Source organism: Rutilus rutilus (assembly GCF_951802725.1).
Source record: "Rutilus rutilus genome assembly, chromosome: 19".
In the NCBI taxonomy this organism is placed as follows: Eukaryota; Metazoa; Chordata; class Actinopteri; order Cypriniformes; family Leuciscidae; genus Rutilus; species Rutilus rutilus.
This window is the reverse complement of record NC_140232.1, coordinates 13,774,496-13,785,962: the sequence shown is the minus strand read 5'-3', so window position 1 is coordinate 13,785,962 and position 11,467 is coordinate 13,774,496. Positions and strand designations below refer to the sequence as shown.

The 11,467-nt window shown below is 42.7% G+C and overlaps 1 protein-coding gene across 1 annotated transcript; it reads right to left on the bottom strand.

Annotated features, from left to right (window-relative positions):
- Positions 1-1,472: 1,472 nt before the first annotated feature.
- Positions 1,473-2,616, bottom strand: LOC311278725 (uncharacterized protein). The gene is made up of 2 exons (XM_084389731.1): positions 2,049-2,616; positions 1,473-1,951 (listed from the first exon to the last, which is right to left on the bottom strand). The coding sequence occupies exons 1-2, from the start codon at positions 2,570-2,572 to the stop codon at positions 1,504-1,506; spliced, it is 972 nt and encodes a 323-aa protein (XP_084245857.1). The 5' UTR covers positions 2,573-2,616; the 3' UTR covers positions 1,473-1,503.
- Positions 2,617-11,467: the final 8,851 nt, after the last annotated feature.

The following is an 11,467-nucleotide window of genomic DNA, read 5'->3' as shown; positions in this document are numbered from 1 at the left end:
CTTCGCTCTATGCTGACCTTTCTCCACCTCCACTGGCCCAAAGTAGTCGACACCCACATTTGTAAAAGCAGGTAAGTCTGGCACAATTCTCTCTACTGGTAGGTCGGCCATTTTCTGTGAGACGCTGCACTGCAAAGCTGCGATTATTTGGCAAGAAGACATCTTCAGCCTTAAAATGCAAGTCAAAGCAGTAGTGTCCTTCATCAAGCTGAATTAAAGACTCTATTTGCATGAACTTTTGATCCTCTCTGGAAAGGCACACATCGTCTGATTTTTGGACAGTAAGCAAGAATGTGTCTACAGACCTCTCTTGGCCAAGAGTACGAAGAAGAATGCTAGTTCGGACTCCTGAAAGATTCAGTTTTCTCATGAGATGTTGGGTACAGAAAGAAGCTGAACTCCCAGGGTCTAGAAAGGCATTGGTGTTCACAATTGTGCTCCCAGACTTGGCCTTCACCTGTACAGGCACAATAGAGAGAACACATTCATCACTTCCGGCCCCAGTATGGCCACATGTCTCCAATGACACGATTACATTATTGACTGACACTTCCTGTATTTTAGATTCAAAGTGTAGGACAGTTGGATGTTTGTGTTTGCATATATCACATGTCAAAGGCTTGTCACATTCCCTGCTCATATGACCTCTCATCAGACAGCTGAAACACACTCTGTCTATTTTCAAAGCTTCCAATTTCTCCCTGTGTGTCATCTCATCAAGCAGTGAACACTTCTCCACTGAATGCTGGCTCTTACACACACAGCATGACTCTTTGTCATTCTTCTGTAAAACTGGCCCTCTGCGCTCTTGGTGCCAAGCTGCTGGTGTAGTCAGTCCTGAGCCAGTATTAATGGCAGCAACATTAGCTTGTCCTCTTCCGGTATATCTACCCTTGGGTTTAGAGGAAGAGTCTGGTGGCGTGCCCTGTAGGTCACCAAATAGAGGATCAGACAGAATCTTTACCTGATGCTCAATGAAGGTCACAAAGTCTGGGAACATAGCTCTGTAACCACGGCGCTCCTGTAGCTCCCAGGCGTCAGACCTCCATTTTTCCCTCAATCTATACGGCAACTTTATCATTATCAGGCAAAGATTGGATGGCACGTTCATCTCCTCCATATGCTGTAAATCTTCCATGACATTGCAACTAGAGCCCGAAGCCATTTGTTTTGAGAATAATGGCTGGCTGATGAAGTTATTGGCTGGCTAGCCGGCTCAGCCAAAACCTAAATGGCTGCTGCAGCCGCCAAACTTTTCATAGCTGCAAATGGCTGAAGCTGCCACTTCATGTCTACAGATGTCTATGTTATACTGATTTACTAGATCTCAATATTTCCAAGCAATGCATGGCTTACACTTATTTCTACAAAATGCAATACAATGTAATAAAGAAAACACCAGATTTTACTTTCACAACGTACATATTTATTTTGTAGTCTGTATGCTACTAAACATTTTCAAATAGCCTACAATGTGTTGTGTTTAGGCTAAATGTATGTAGGCTAAGTTGTATACAATAACTTGGCATTATCATGGATGAAGCTTATCATATTACACCTTGAAGGAGCAAGTGATGATCGTTTGCCATTGAGCAGTAGGCCAGTGGAACTAAACATGCATTCCACCGGCACACTACCTGGTGAAATGGAGAGGTAGCACCGGGCCATAGCGGACAGTGTGGGGAAATTATTGCTATGGGTTCGCCAAAAGTCCAATGCTCCTTGGTCTCTTGTTCTCACTGCCAGAAAAGCATCTATCTCTTGGTCAAGGATAGAACTTGAAGAATGAGCTTCTGCATCTTCTTGTGCCTCTGCTAATAATTCTAGTCGCAGGCGTTTCGCACTTCCTCCCACATCGCCATCGTGGTCACCATTCCCACCAGAAGGACCTCCAGAACCACCATCAGTTGTTGTCCTCTCATCTCCAACCCCAAACACTGTTGAACTGAATCTGAAAAGTGAAATATATGCATAAGGCAAATGGCTGTTAAAATCAAAACCATGAGAAAAGTAAGTGATTAGCAAGTACACGGAAATATCAATGTCACCTGGAGGAGTTCAGTTTCTCATGGAGATTCTGCAGCAGCTCTCTGCTTTCATCTTTCGTCATAGTGATATCTCTGACAGCTGGATCAAACACTGCGGTGGCTCTAACCAGATCTGACATGGGGATTCGTTTGTCCATGTTTTTCACTATTCGTTCTTTGACTCTCTTCATTAGTAGTGGATCTCTGGGAGCCACTGCACAGATTTTCTTGATTCGAGCCCTGATTAGTGGTATGGCACTCAGGTTTGGACTGACTTCACTTATAATGAGAGTGAATTTCTCAAAGTCTTCCAAAAAGCTAGCTAAGTTACAAAGTAGCTTGATGTCATCAGGTAGGAGGCATAACAAGGGCTTTCCTATCCTCTTCAGGATTTCAGTGACTTCTGTCTCCATACTGACTAAGCTTCTGATCATGTTGAGGACACTGTTCCAACGTGTTGGCACTGTGGTCTTCAGTGTTTTGTGTGTCTGTGAGCCCTGTTTTGATTTCTTAGTTCCCAGCTGCCAATCCTCAGCATCATCCATTTCATCAATAGGATCATTGGAATCTGCATCAATTTCATCCTGCAGGTCTTGAATCTTGGCAAATATGTCTGCCTCTTTCTGCTCTAACACAAATTCCTCTATTATATGTGCCTTGAAGTGCAGTGCACTGACAATATCTTTGCATTGGGAAATTAAGGCTTGTGCTTCAGGGATTTTGTTAAGAGTGTCTGTTATGAGTAAGTTGTGTAAACAGTGTGCTACGCATGTTACTCTCTCATGGCCCAGTAACCGGGACAACTTAATCATATTCGCTGCCCCATCTGTTGTGTCAAAGAGCAACACATTTTTATCTTTGGGAAGGAATTCTTCGAGTAATTCCCTTACAAACACTGTAAGGTTTTCTGATGTGTGATTTTCTACAGGTTTAACACAAAGTGTAAACAGAAGGAAATTCCAGTTTGCATCTACAGTGCAGATTCTCACACCAACATATGGGTATCGATGATGGGCATCAGTCCAGCCATCTAACATTATAGTACCACTGACAATGTCTGCCAGTTGTTCTTTGACTTTGGACTTCAAACCCATGTAGACATCTGCCAGGGCTGTTGTTGCAAGGGCTCTGCTGGTTGGCAAATTGAGATGAATATTTTTCTTGTTGAATGCTTGAAAACCTTCCTTTTCTATTAATTCAAAAGGGAGCAGGTCCTGGCACAGCCACAACACGATGTCGCGATTAACATCAAACTGGGAAGTAGCTGGGCTTCCTTTCGGCACAGTTTGGATCCAGTTAGTCAGTTTACTTGATTGTTCTTTGAGAAATATTGTACTCTCTTTGTGTGCAGCTTTGGCATGAGCAAGGAAGTTTCCACTTGATGTTTTTTCTCCCAAGCTGTACACTTTTGACAGCATTCCATGTTCTTTTGTCATTTCTGCTTCAAAGCAGAGTTTGCAGTAGAGTTTGTCATCAATGCGATTGTTGTTCACATACAGATCGCCCATATATGTCCAAAAATGTGAACGAAGGCTACGAGCAGAATCAACACTGTGAGGCCTCCATGTCACACCAGAATCCTTAAGCAGATGTGTTCGTGATGTGCTGATATATTTGTTAATTCCGCGTCCTAAAAGAGAACAAAAATATCCATAAAACACTAGTCCTGACACAATGACAAAATGGCATTATAGTCCTGACAAAAAGGCATTCTTACTTACAAGAACGGTTGCACAAAACACCTAAAGTGAAGATTTAGAACTAGAACTAGAGCTACTTGGTAATATTAGCTATAGTGCTAGGCGCATTCAATAGCCACTGTAACGTTAGCCTGCTGCTGTGTAAGAATGCACACTTGTCAAACTTCACGGAGTAACGTTATGCATATATTTATGACATACAGTAATTCGCTGTTCAACTTGATAGTTAAGGCGAGACACTACGGGTGAATAGGGTAAATTTTTAACTAGCAGATATCACCATGAAACTTTCCCAGTTGATTACTTAGTTGATGAGAAAAAAATGTATTACAAGTTTTCTTTAATTTAATGTTTAAATATGCAAATTAGGCAATATCTAATTAAATATGTGCTAATTTGCAAATATTTTAAAAAACTAAATCTGAGTATTGGATAAAGCCAGGTTAAAAATATTTATTTCATTGTGTTCACATATTAGATGGGGAAAAAATTACAGAGGGATTTATGGATATCTACTTTAGTTATCCTGTAAATCAGAATATACTGTGTCAATAGCCTTAAAAAAATATTTTCGCCATGTTTTTTGGAATAAAATGTTATATATATCAGGCTAGGAATATTATATTTACAAATCCCTCTGTAAATGTCTTCAAAATATAACTAGGTACTAGTGAAGTGTAGATTTCGGACTTGGATTATGAGCGAAAGGTCATTTTGAGAAAACGGGCTTTAAAGATTTATCATCAGCCAATGAGATTGCGCATTCAGTCTTTTTACTTTCACGATTGGTTGCTGATAAAAAGGAAATGACCATATTTGGTTCCAACAGGTTTGGACAGAAGAGAGAGAGCTTCCTAACGGTGCATGCGATGAGAGGGTGACGGCAGAGATCGCGGAGAAGTATGTTGATTAAAAACGCAGACCTTTGTTGAATTTATGAGTAATCTACAGACGCAAACAGACGAAGTGTAGCAAAATAAAGACCTAAATGTGTATTTCGGACTTTTTTTCACCACAAGTCTGAAAGAAGACATGTTATTGAAAACAAATATCCAAAAATCTCAAAATTGACCAGTAAAAAAAAAAAAAAGATGGTTTTGCCTGGCGTGTCTCGCCTTAATATAAACACACACTGTTATCAGTATTATTTTGGACAAAGTTTTGCACATTTCACTTCAATATACACTGAAGCATGCGTCGTGAATTAGAAACGGTGGTTTGTTACTGCAGTAATATCAGGTTCAGTGCTATAAATCTCTCCGTTCCAGAATATTTGGTTCATAACATCAATCTTTGATTCAGGTGTTTGTGCAACCGTGCCCTGAAGATTTAACAAAAGTCTGGGTAGGCCTAAGTTAAAAAAAAAAAGTAAGTAGGAATTAGGAAAGTATGTGAGAAGTGAGATCAAAATTACCTTGCTTGCTTCTTTCCGCCATTTCACCTCTGTGTGAGAAAAAAATGCATAGCTTCTTCTGCACGGAAAACGAGCAATTTTAATTGGTCGTCAATTCACTGTGAGTCTGTGTATCGTAGCAACGAGCACAAGACTGTGCTGTTATGAATCCAGTGGGAAAATAGATCTCGTGTATTGTTTATATATTTCGTGTGTATGTCTCTATGTGATAGAATTATTGTTTGATGCAAATAATTCTAGCCGGCTCAGCCAAACTTTATCAGATGGCGGCTCAATTTGGCTTACGAAATTATTGGCTGGCGGCGGCTGAAATTCTAAATGGCGCAAATGGCGGCGCCTGGCGGCGGCTTCGGGGTCTAATTGCAACAGTCCCTTAAAAAGATTGAAAAAGACTGCAGAGCATTAATGTCATCAACCCTCATTGCAGACCACGTCATAGCCTTCTCCATATAAGCTACAGCAATTTTCATTTCATTTCCAAAATGTTCTTTTAATAGATTCTTTGCTCTCTCATAGCCCTGCCCAAGAGCCATGTTATATCAACTCTGAACCTGGGATAGCTTGTGGTGGAATATAGGCTAAGGCTTGATTCTGAACCAGCTGAGCAGTGATGTTAGTTTGCTGTTGCATAAGGTCATATAGAGTAGGGTGTTGAACATTATCTAGAGAGGAATGATGATGCGACTGATTGCAAACGTATACTCCCTTGTGTGGTCAGTGGCGAAAATCCTGCTGTGAAAGCGTTGGTAAATTTGGATCCATTTCCCTGCACATCAGACTCATGCATGTGGGTAAGCCAACTCCCATGTGAGATCGACGGCTGAGGTCCTGCTGGTGCAACATTAATAGGTCTGGTTCCAAGGACATTCCACAGCACTTCAGACCTGTGAGAAGATGGTGAATAGGACACTGAAAGAAAAGGATTATCAGACCTTAATAAAGAATAATTATTAATAATGTACGGCCTTCCTTTAGGCCGTACAGCCAATGGCAGAGAATGGTCCTGTTGGAAAGAGACAGTTTTAGAAAGTTGCAAGACAGGAGCTGCGTTCAAATAACTTGATGTTTGTGATTTCAAATGAGCATGAAGATAGGCATTTATGGCATTCTTTCCATTATCCTCTTCATACTCGTCCACATCTTCACCACCACACACATTTTCAAACACAGACAATCTGGCTGAAGCAACAACCAACTTGGCCTCAACCTCTAGCTGTTCCCTTTTCAGCTTTGCTTTTTCTATTTGAAGGGCTTCTTCAGCGTCAATATCATGCATTTTTCTCAAAGCAGGTGCAGACTGTAAAAGTGCAACCCTTTCAGCCTTTGCCTCTAAACATGCAGAAATAATACTGGTAGCCTTTGAATGGACAGAAGAGTGATCTTTATGTTATAACCCTTATTTGAAACATTGGATATACTATCTTCAGGCCTTATGTCAGAATTTATTATAGACAGCACATCGAGATTTTCATCGTCCTTTTTTGCAACAGCATTGGCCAACCATTTCTTCACATAATTCTCAAATTTATTAATTTCCTCTATTTTCTGTGCGAGCCAATGTTGATGCTTGTCGTGTTCAGAGTCTGGCATAGGCATTTTCAGCAAAGTAGGTTGAGTTTCTAAAGTCTCATTACACAACGTGATATATTTGCTTAGACATTCCTTCACATCAAACACAGTTTGAAATGTCTTTTTCCCAGTAAGAACCTCATTAATCCTTTGCTTAATTTTATTAGCTTAAATAAGTTGGGATTTCCGTGCGTCCGTTTTCTTGTGCGTTTCCCCAAGTCATCAACAGCAGCGCTAGACTTATCAGAAATATCATTTTCTTCTGTAGCCACAGAAGCAATTTTGGCTTTATCGAGCAAGGTTTCTTCCTCTGCACTCATCGTTATACATTAAGCTTATCAAGTTCAAAGCGCTCAATGAAAACAGCACAATTAACTTTACTTATGCAGAGGCAACCAACCAAGGCACAACACAGGACTTTTAATTTTACGAAGCAACAACACTGAAACAGCCTTTCATTTCAATTTCGAGAGTCCACCTTTTTCCAATTCCATCGGCTGAAATATATGAAAGTGTACCCACCAGCTTTCCGTGATTGCGGTCTGCGTGAGGGCTTACAGGTGTTTCAATAATGACTTCCAGGCTCCGCGACAGGTAAGCAATCCAACGAGATGGGCAATCCTTTCAATATCCAAACGATCAGGACACTCCTGTCCAGTTCAGAAGCATATCCAAAACAAAAAGGAATCGGTTCTTACTTTGTAGAGGCTATCTTATAAGCCTCGGCATAGATGGCAGGTTGTTCTCAACACGTAGCAGAAAAATCCTGAGTCCAAACATTAGCTCTCTTTGGGTGGTGTTCCCGTTTATTATAAAGGTAAAAAAAGAATAATTTACATAAAATGGTACTTCACCCAGTGCTAAGTAATAGTGTTGTCGTGCTGTTGGTAAAGAGGGTGCTCACGGCTACGGTAAGAACGTGTGTTCCCCACCATCCACACCTTTTCCTAACTGATTGCTACACCTGTAAATATACCTAACACCCAGTGACGTGTCATACCCAGTGCAACACTCCCACCAAGTGGCTAGATAAGTAACAGCAATATTAACCTATCCAGAAGAGGTGAATGTATAAATGGCTCCTACAGGTCCTCTTCCTCCGTTCATATAGACCCACAGTCGTGACACCACTGGATCATTCTGCTGCACCCTCAACCACTTGGCCAGTAGGCTTGGGCCAACTTTGTCTTCTTGATTTATTTGTGCCCCTGCCTCAATCTTCTGACCCTCCTCCAAGTCTTCAATCACTGGAACAAAGGCATGGACACTTCAGTTGTTAAATATCCACCCTCACCACATGAGGCTATCCCATCCTCTGTAGTCCTGACAGAAGTCTCATTCACAGGCCACCTAGAGAGGGCATCAGCATTTCTATTTGTCTGTTGCGGTCTACAGTATGATTCACCTCAAACTGAAATCATGCGTGGCCACCCATCGTTTCTCCACTGCACCCAGATTTACCTTATTCAAATGAGCCAATGGATTATTATCTGTGAAGACAGTAAAGGAAGACACGGCAAGATATTCCCTAAACCTTTTTACCATGGCCCATTTTAACACCAACAGTTTGAATGAGCTGTAGTTCCCTTTCATGTAACGTTGACAGGACGACGTAATTGGGATCGTCTTGAGAGACCAATCTACTTCGAGAGTATTAAAATGAGCCAATGCACATTGGCATACGATAATTGCATCAGCTGCTCTGCTTGCAGCGCGAGCATACACCAGCAGGAGCATCGCATTTTGTCTTTTGCTTCGGAGCCGAGCGGTTCTACTGTTCCTGCTCTACAATCTTCTGACAATGTTAAACTTCAAAAGAAGAAAACGAGCCTGCTTCTTCAGGAGAACGCCTCTTCAAGCTGGTGTTGGTGTTACAGCACAGACAGCGCTGGCCGAGAGAGCAAAACAGCTGTTTTCACAGCTCAGAATGTTGCGCCTTCTATGCAAATGTGAGTGCTCACATCAGGCTTGCACTATCGTCCTGTTTGTGTAGCCGCGGTCATCCCTGGGTGCTTCAGCACCAGAGAGAGCAGTTTTTCCTGAAAGAGCATACACGGTTTGACACTGCGTATTTTTCAAGACGTCATTCAAACCGGGTTTCTTGGTGCGGTCGTTTTCTATCCTCATATGACGGCCACGATCTCTGTTTCACATGCCTGGGCTTAAGTGTGCTGAAACTGTAACCAAGTAACCCAGTAACCAATCCGTGTGGGTCCCTCACTCCTCTATCGCATCGCAAACTTGTTAAATTTCTGGTTGTGGGTGGTTATATTCTCTTATGAGAACATGACCACGTCAGCACGTTGTTCGTCTTGCCTTTTTCATTAAGGTTAAGCGATCAGTGGGCTGTGTGCCGTCGAATTGACGGACACATTCACTGTCTCGCATGGCTGGCAGCTTCTGGGTGGGATGCTGGTCATTCTCATGATGGACCTAGCATTTAATTCGGGGCTCCAGGGAAGGAACGCTGCATCAGAGAGAGGGCTGTTACGCTCTGGAAATGAAGATAATGCTGAGCTCCCACTATAATGGTGTGCATGCTCATGCTGAATCAGATTCAGACTTGACAGCCATGCTTTTCCGCGTTATACTGGGGTGCAGTGCGACGCGTAATCGCCTTGCCCCGCCCCCGTGCCTTCCCGGATGTGTGTGAAAAACTTTTTGCAGTATGAAAGCATTTGGTGCCAATATGGCAAGCCATATGTGCCAAAAGCTGCAGAAAGTTTTTCCTCTCTCACTACCCTCAATGGTGGGGCGGCAGTGCTACTGCAGACCACCTCTTCCTGCATGTGACAGCCACCCTGCAAAAAACAACAAAAAACAAAACATTTTGGAAGGCCACATAGTCATAATGCATGAGGGTAGTTCTGAGTCGGGGTTGAGCTGCACCTGATGACCGACCGTGTTTAAAGTCACAGCGCTGGCCCTCGGCCAGATCATATCCACCCTAGTGGTTCAGAAGCACCCCCCGGCTAAACCTTACAGAGGTGTGAGCCAAAGTTCTCTTTCTCGATGCTCCCATCTCACAAGGTGGCCTTTTGACGACACTGTTGGAGACTGTGCCCAGCGGTTCTCTGCAGTTCAATAGCAGGCTGAGGTAACCAAAAGCTTGCCACAATGTGCTCCCTGAGTCACTGGTGGGCTGCCCCTCAGTCGGTTTGTTGTCAGTCCCCTGGGGTGTCAGTCCCCTGCGAAAAAATAAAATAAAAATACCTCCGCCACAGCCAGCTCTAGTGTGACGTTGAGCTTTCGCAGGAAGACGGCACCACCCGTCTCAGCAGCCTGATGACTGACTGCCAGCGGTAGCCTGATGGGCTCGAGGCCGCGCCTATGCGGTCTCACTCATCCCCTGCCGATCAGTGGAGTCAGGTTAGTGTTGCACACTCAGACCCCACTTCGGGTCGCTATGCTGTCCGAGTCAGGTCCCTGCATTCCGCCGCGCTGCCCCACCTCGGGTACGTCTGTGGTGCCATTGGTCCCACTTGTACGGTGTCTGGGAACCTGGCTAGCGCTTCCCAGCCCGTCTCGCTGGCTCATCCGTATCATCAGACTCGGCTATGCGATTCAGTTCGCCGTGAAGGACGCAATCGAGCCGGTCCCTCCAGCCGATATACAGCCCGTACTCCATTGAACCCAAGAAAAGCAGTGGGTTACAACCTATCTTGGACCTGCATGTCCTGAACCGGTCCCTTCACTGGCTGTGTTTCAAGATGTTTACGCAGAAACACATTTTCACATGCATCCATCCCAATAAATACATCTTTATAGGGAATGTATTACCAACAAGATGTATGGCAATGCATCTTGACAAGGTTCTACCAAACCCAATAATCCTCCTTATCAGGTTGTAAATGTGCACATGCCTCTATCACCACCTCTGACTGTGCTGGTATTGTCTGTCGTCTTCTTGCGGCCAGTAAATTGAACGGATCTGTCCTGACTCATCAACAAACTTTAACAGATCTTCACACACTGAAAACTTCTGATGCCACACCTTAACCTGCACTTCACTTCACTGTAAAAAAATTGTAACACTCCCAAATCAAAAATTTCAATTGACCGATAACATCTAAATTTTTCAATTGGCCCAAGTGAAAATCTGTACATTTCATTTTAGAATTTACAGAATTTCACTTGGGCCAATTGAAAAATTTAGATGTTATCGGTCAATTGAAATTTTTGATTTGGGAGTGTTACAAATGTTTTACAGTGTTTCTGATCCTACGCAACTATCCCCAGTCTGTGTCATCAAGGCAAGGCAAGGCAAGGCAAGTTTATTTATATAGCACATTTCATACACAATGGCAATTCAAAGTGCTTTACATAGAAGAAATTAAAATAATAAAAGAAATAAGAATAATTAAAACAGTTTAGAAAAATAAAATAAAATACAGTACAGTACAAACAGTCGGACGAGCATTGGCACAGTGCTCATTCAGTAAATGCATAGCTAAACAGATGTGTTTTGAGTCTGGATTTGAATGTGATTACTGTAGGAGTACATCTGATCTCCTCTGGAAGCTGGTTCCAGCTGCGGCTGGCATAATAGCTAAAAGCAGATTTGCCATGCTTAGAGTGAACCCTTGGTATTTCTAGCTGATATGATCCTAATGATCTGAGTGATCTGTTGGGTTTATATTCAGTGAGCATATCTGCAATGTATTGAGGTCCTAGGCCATTGAATGATTTATATACCAGTAATAATACTTTAAAATCAATCCTAAATTTAACTCGGAGCCAGTGTAAAGACCTGAGGA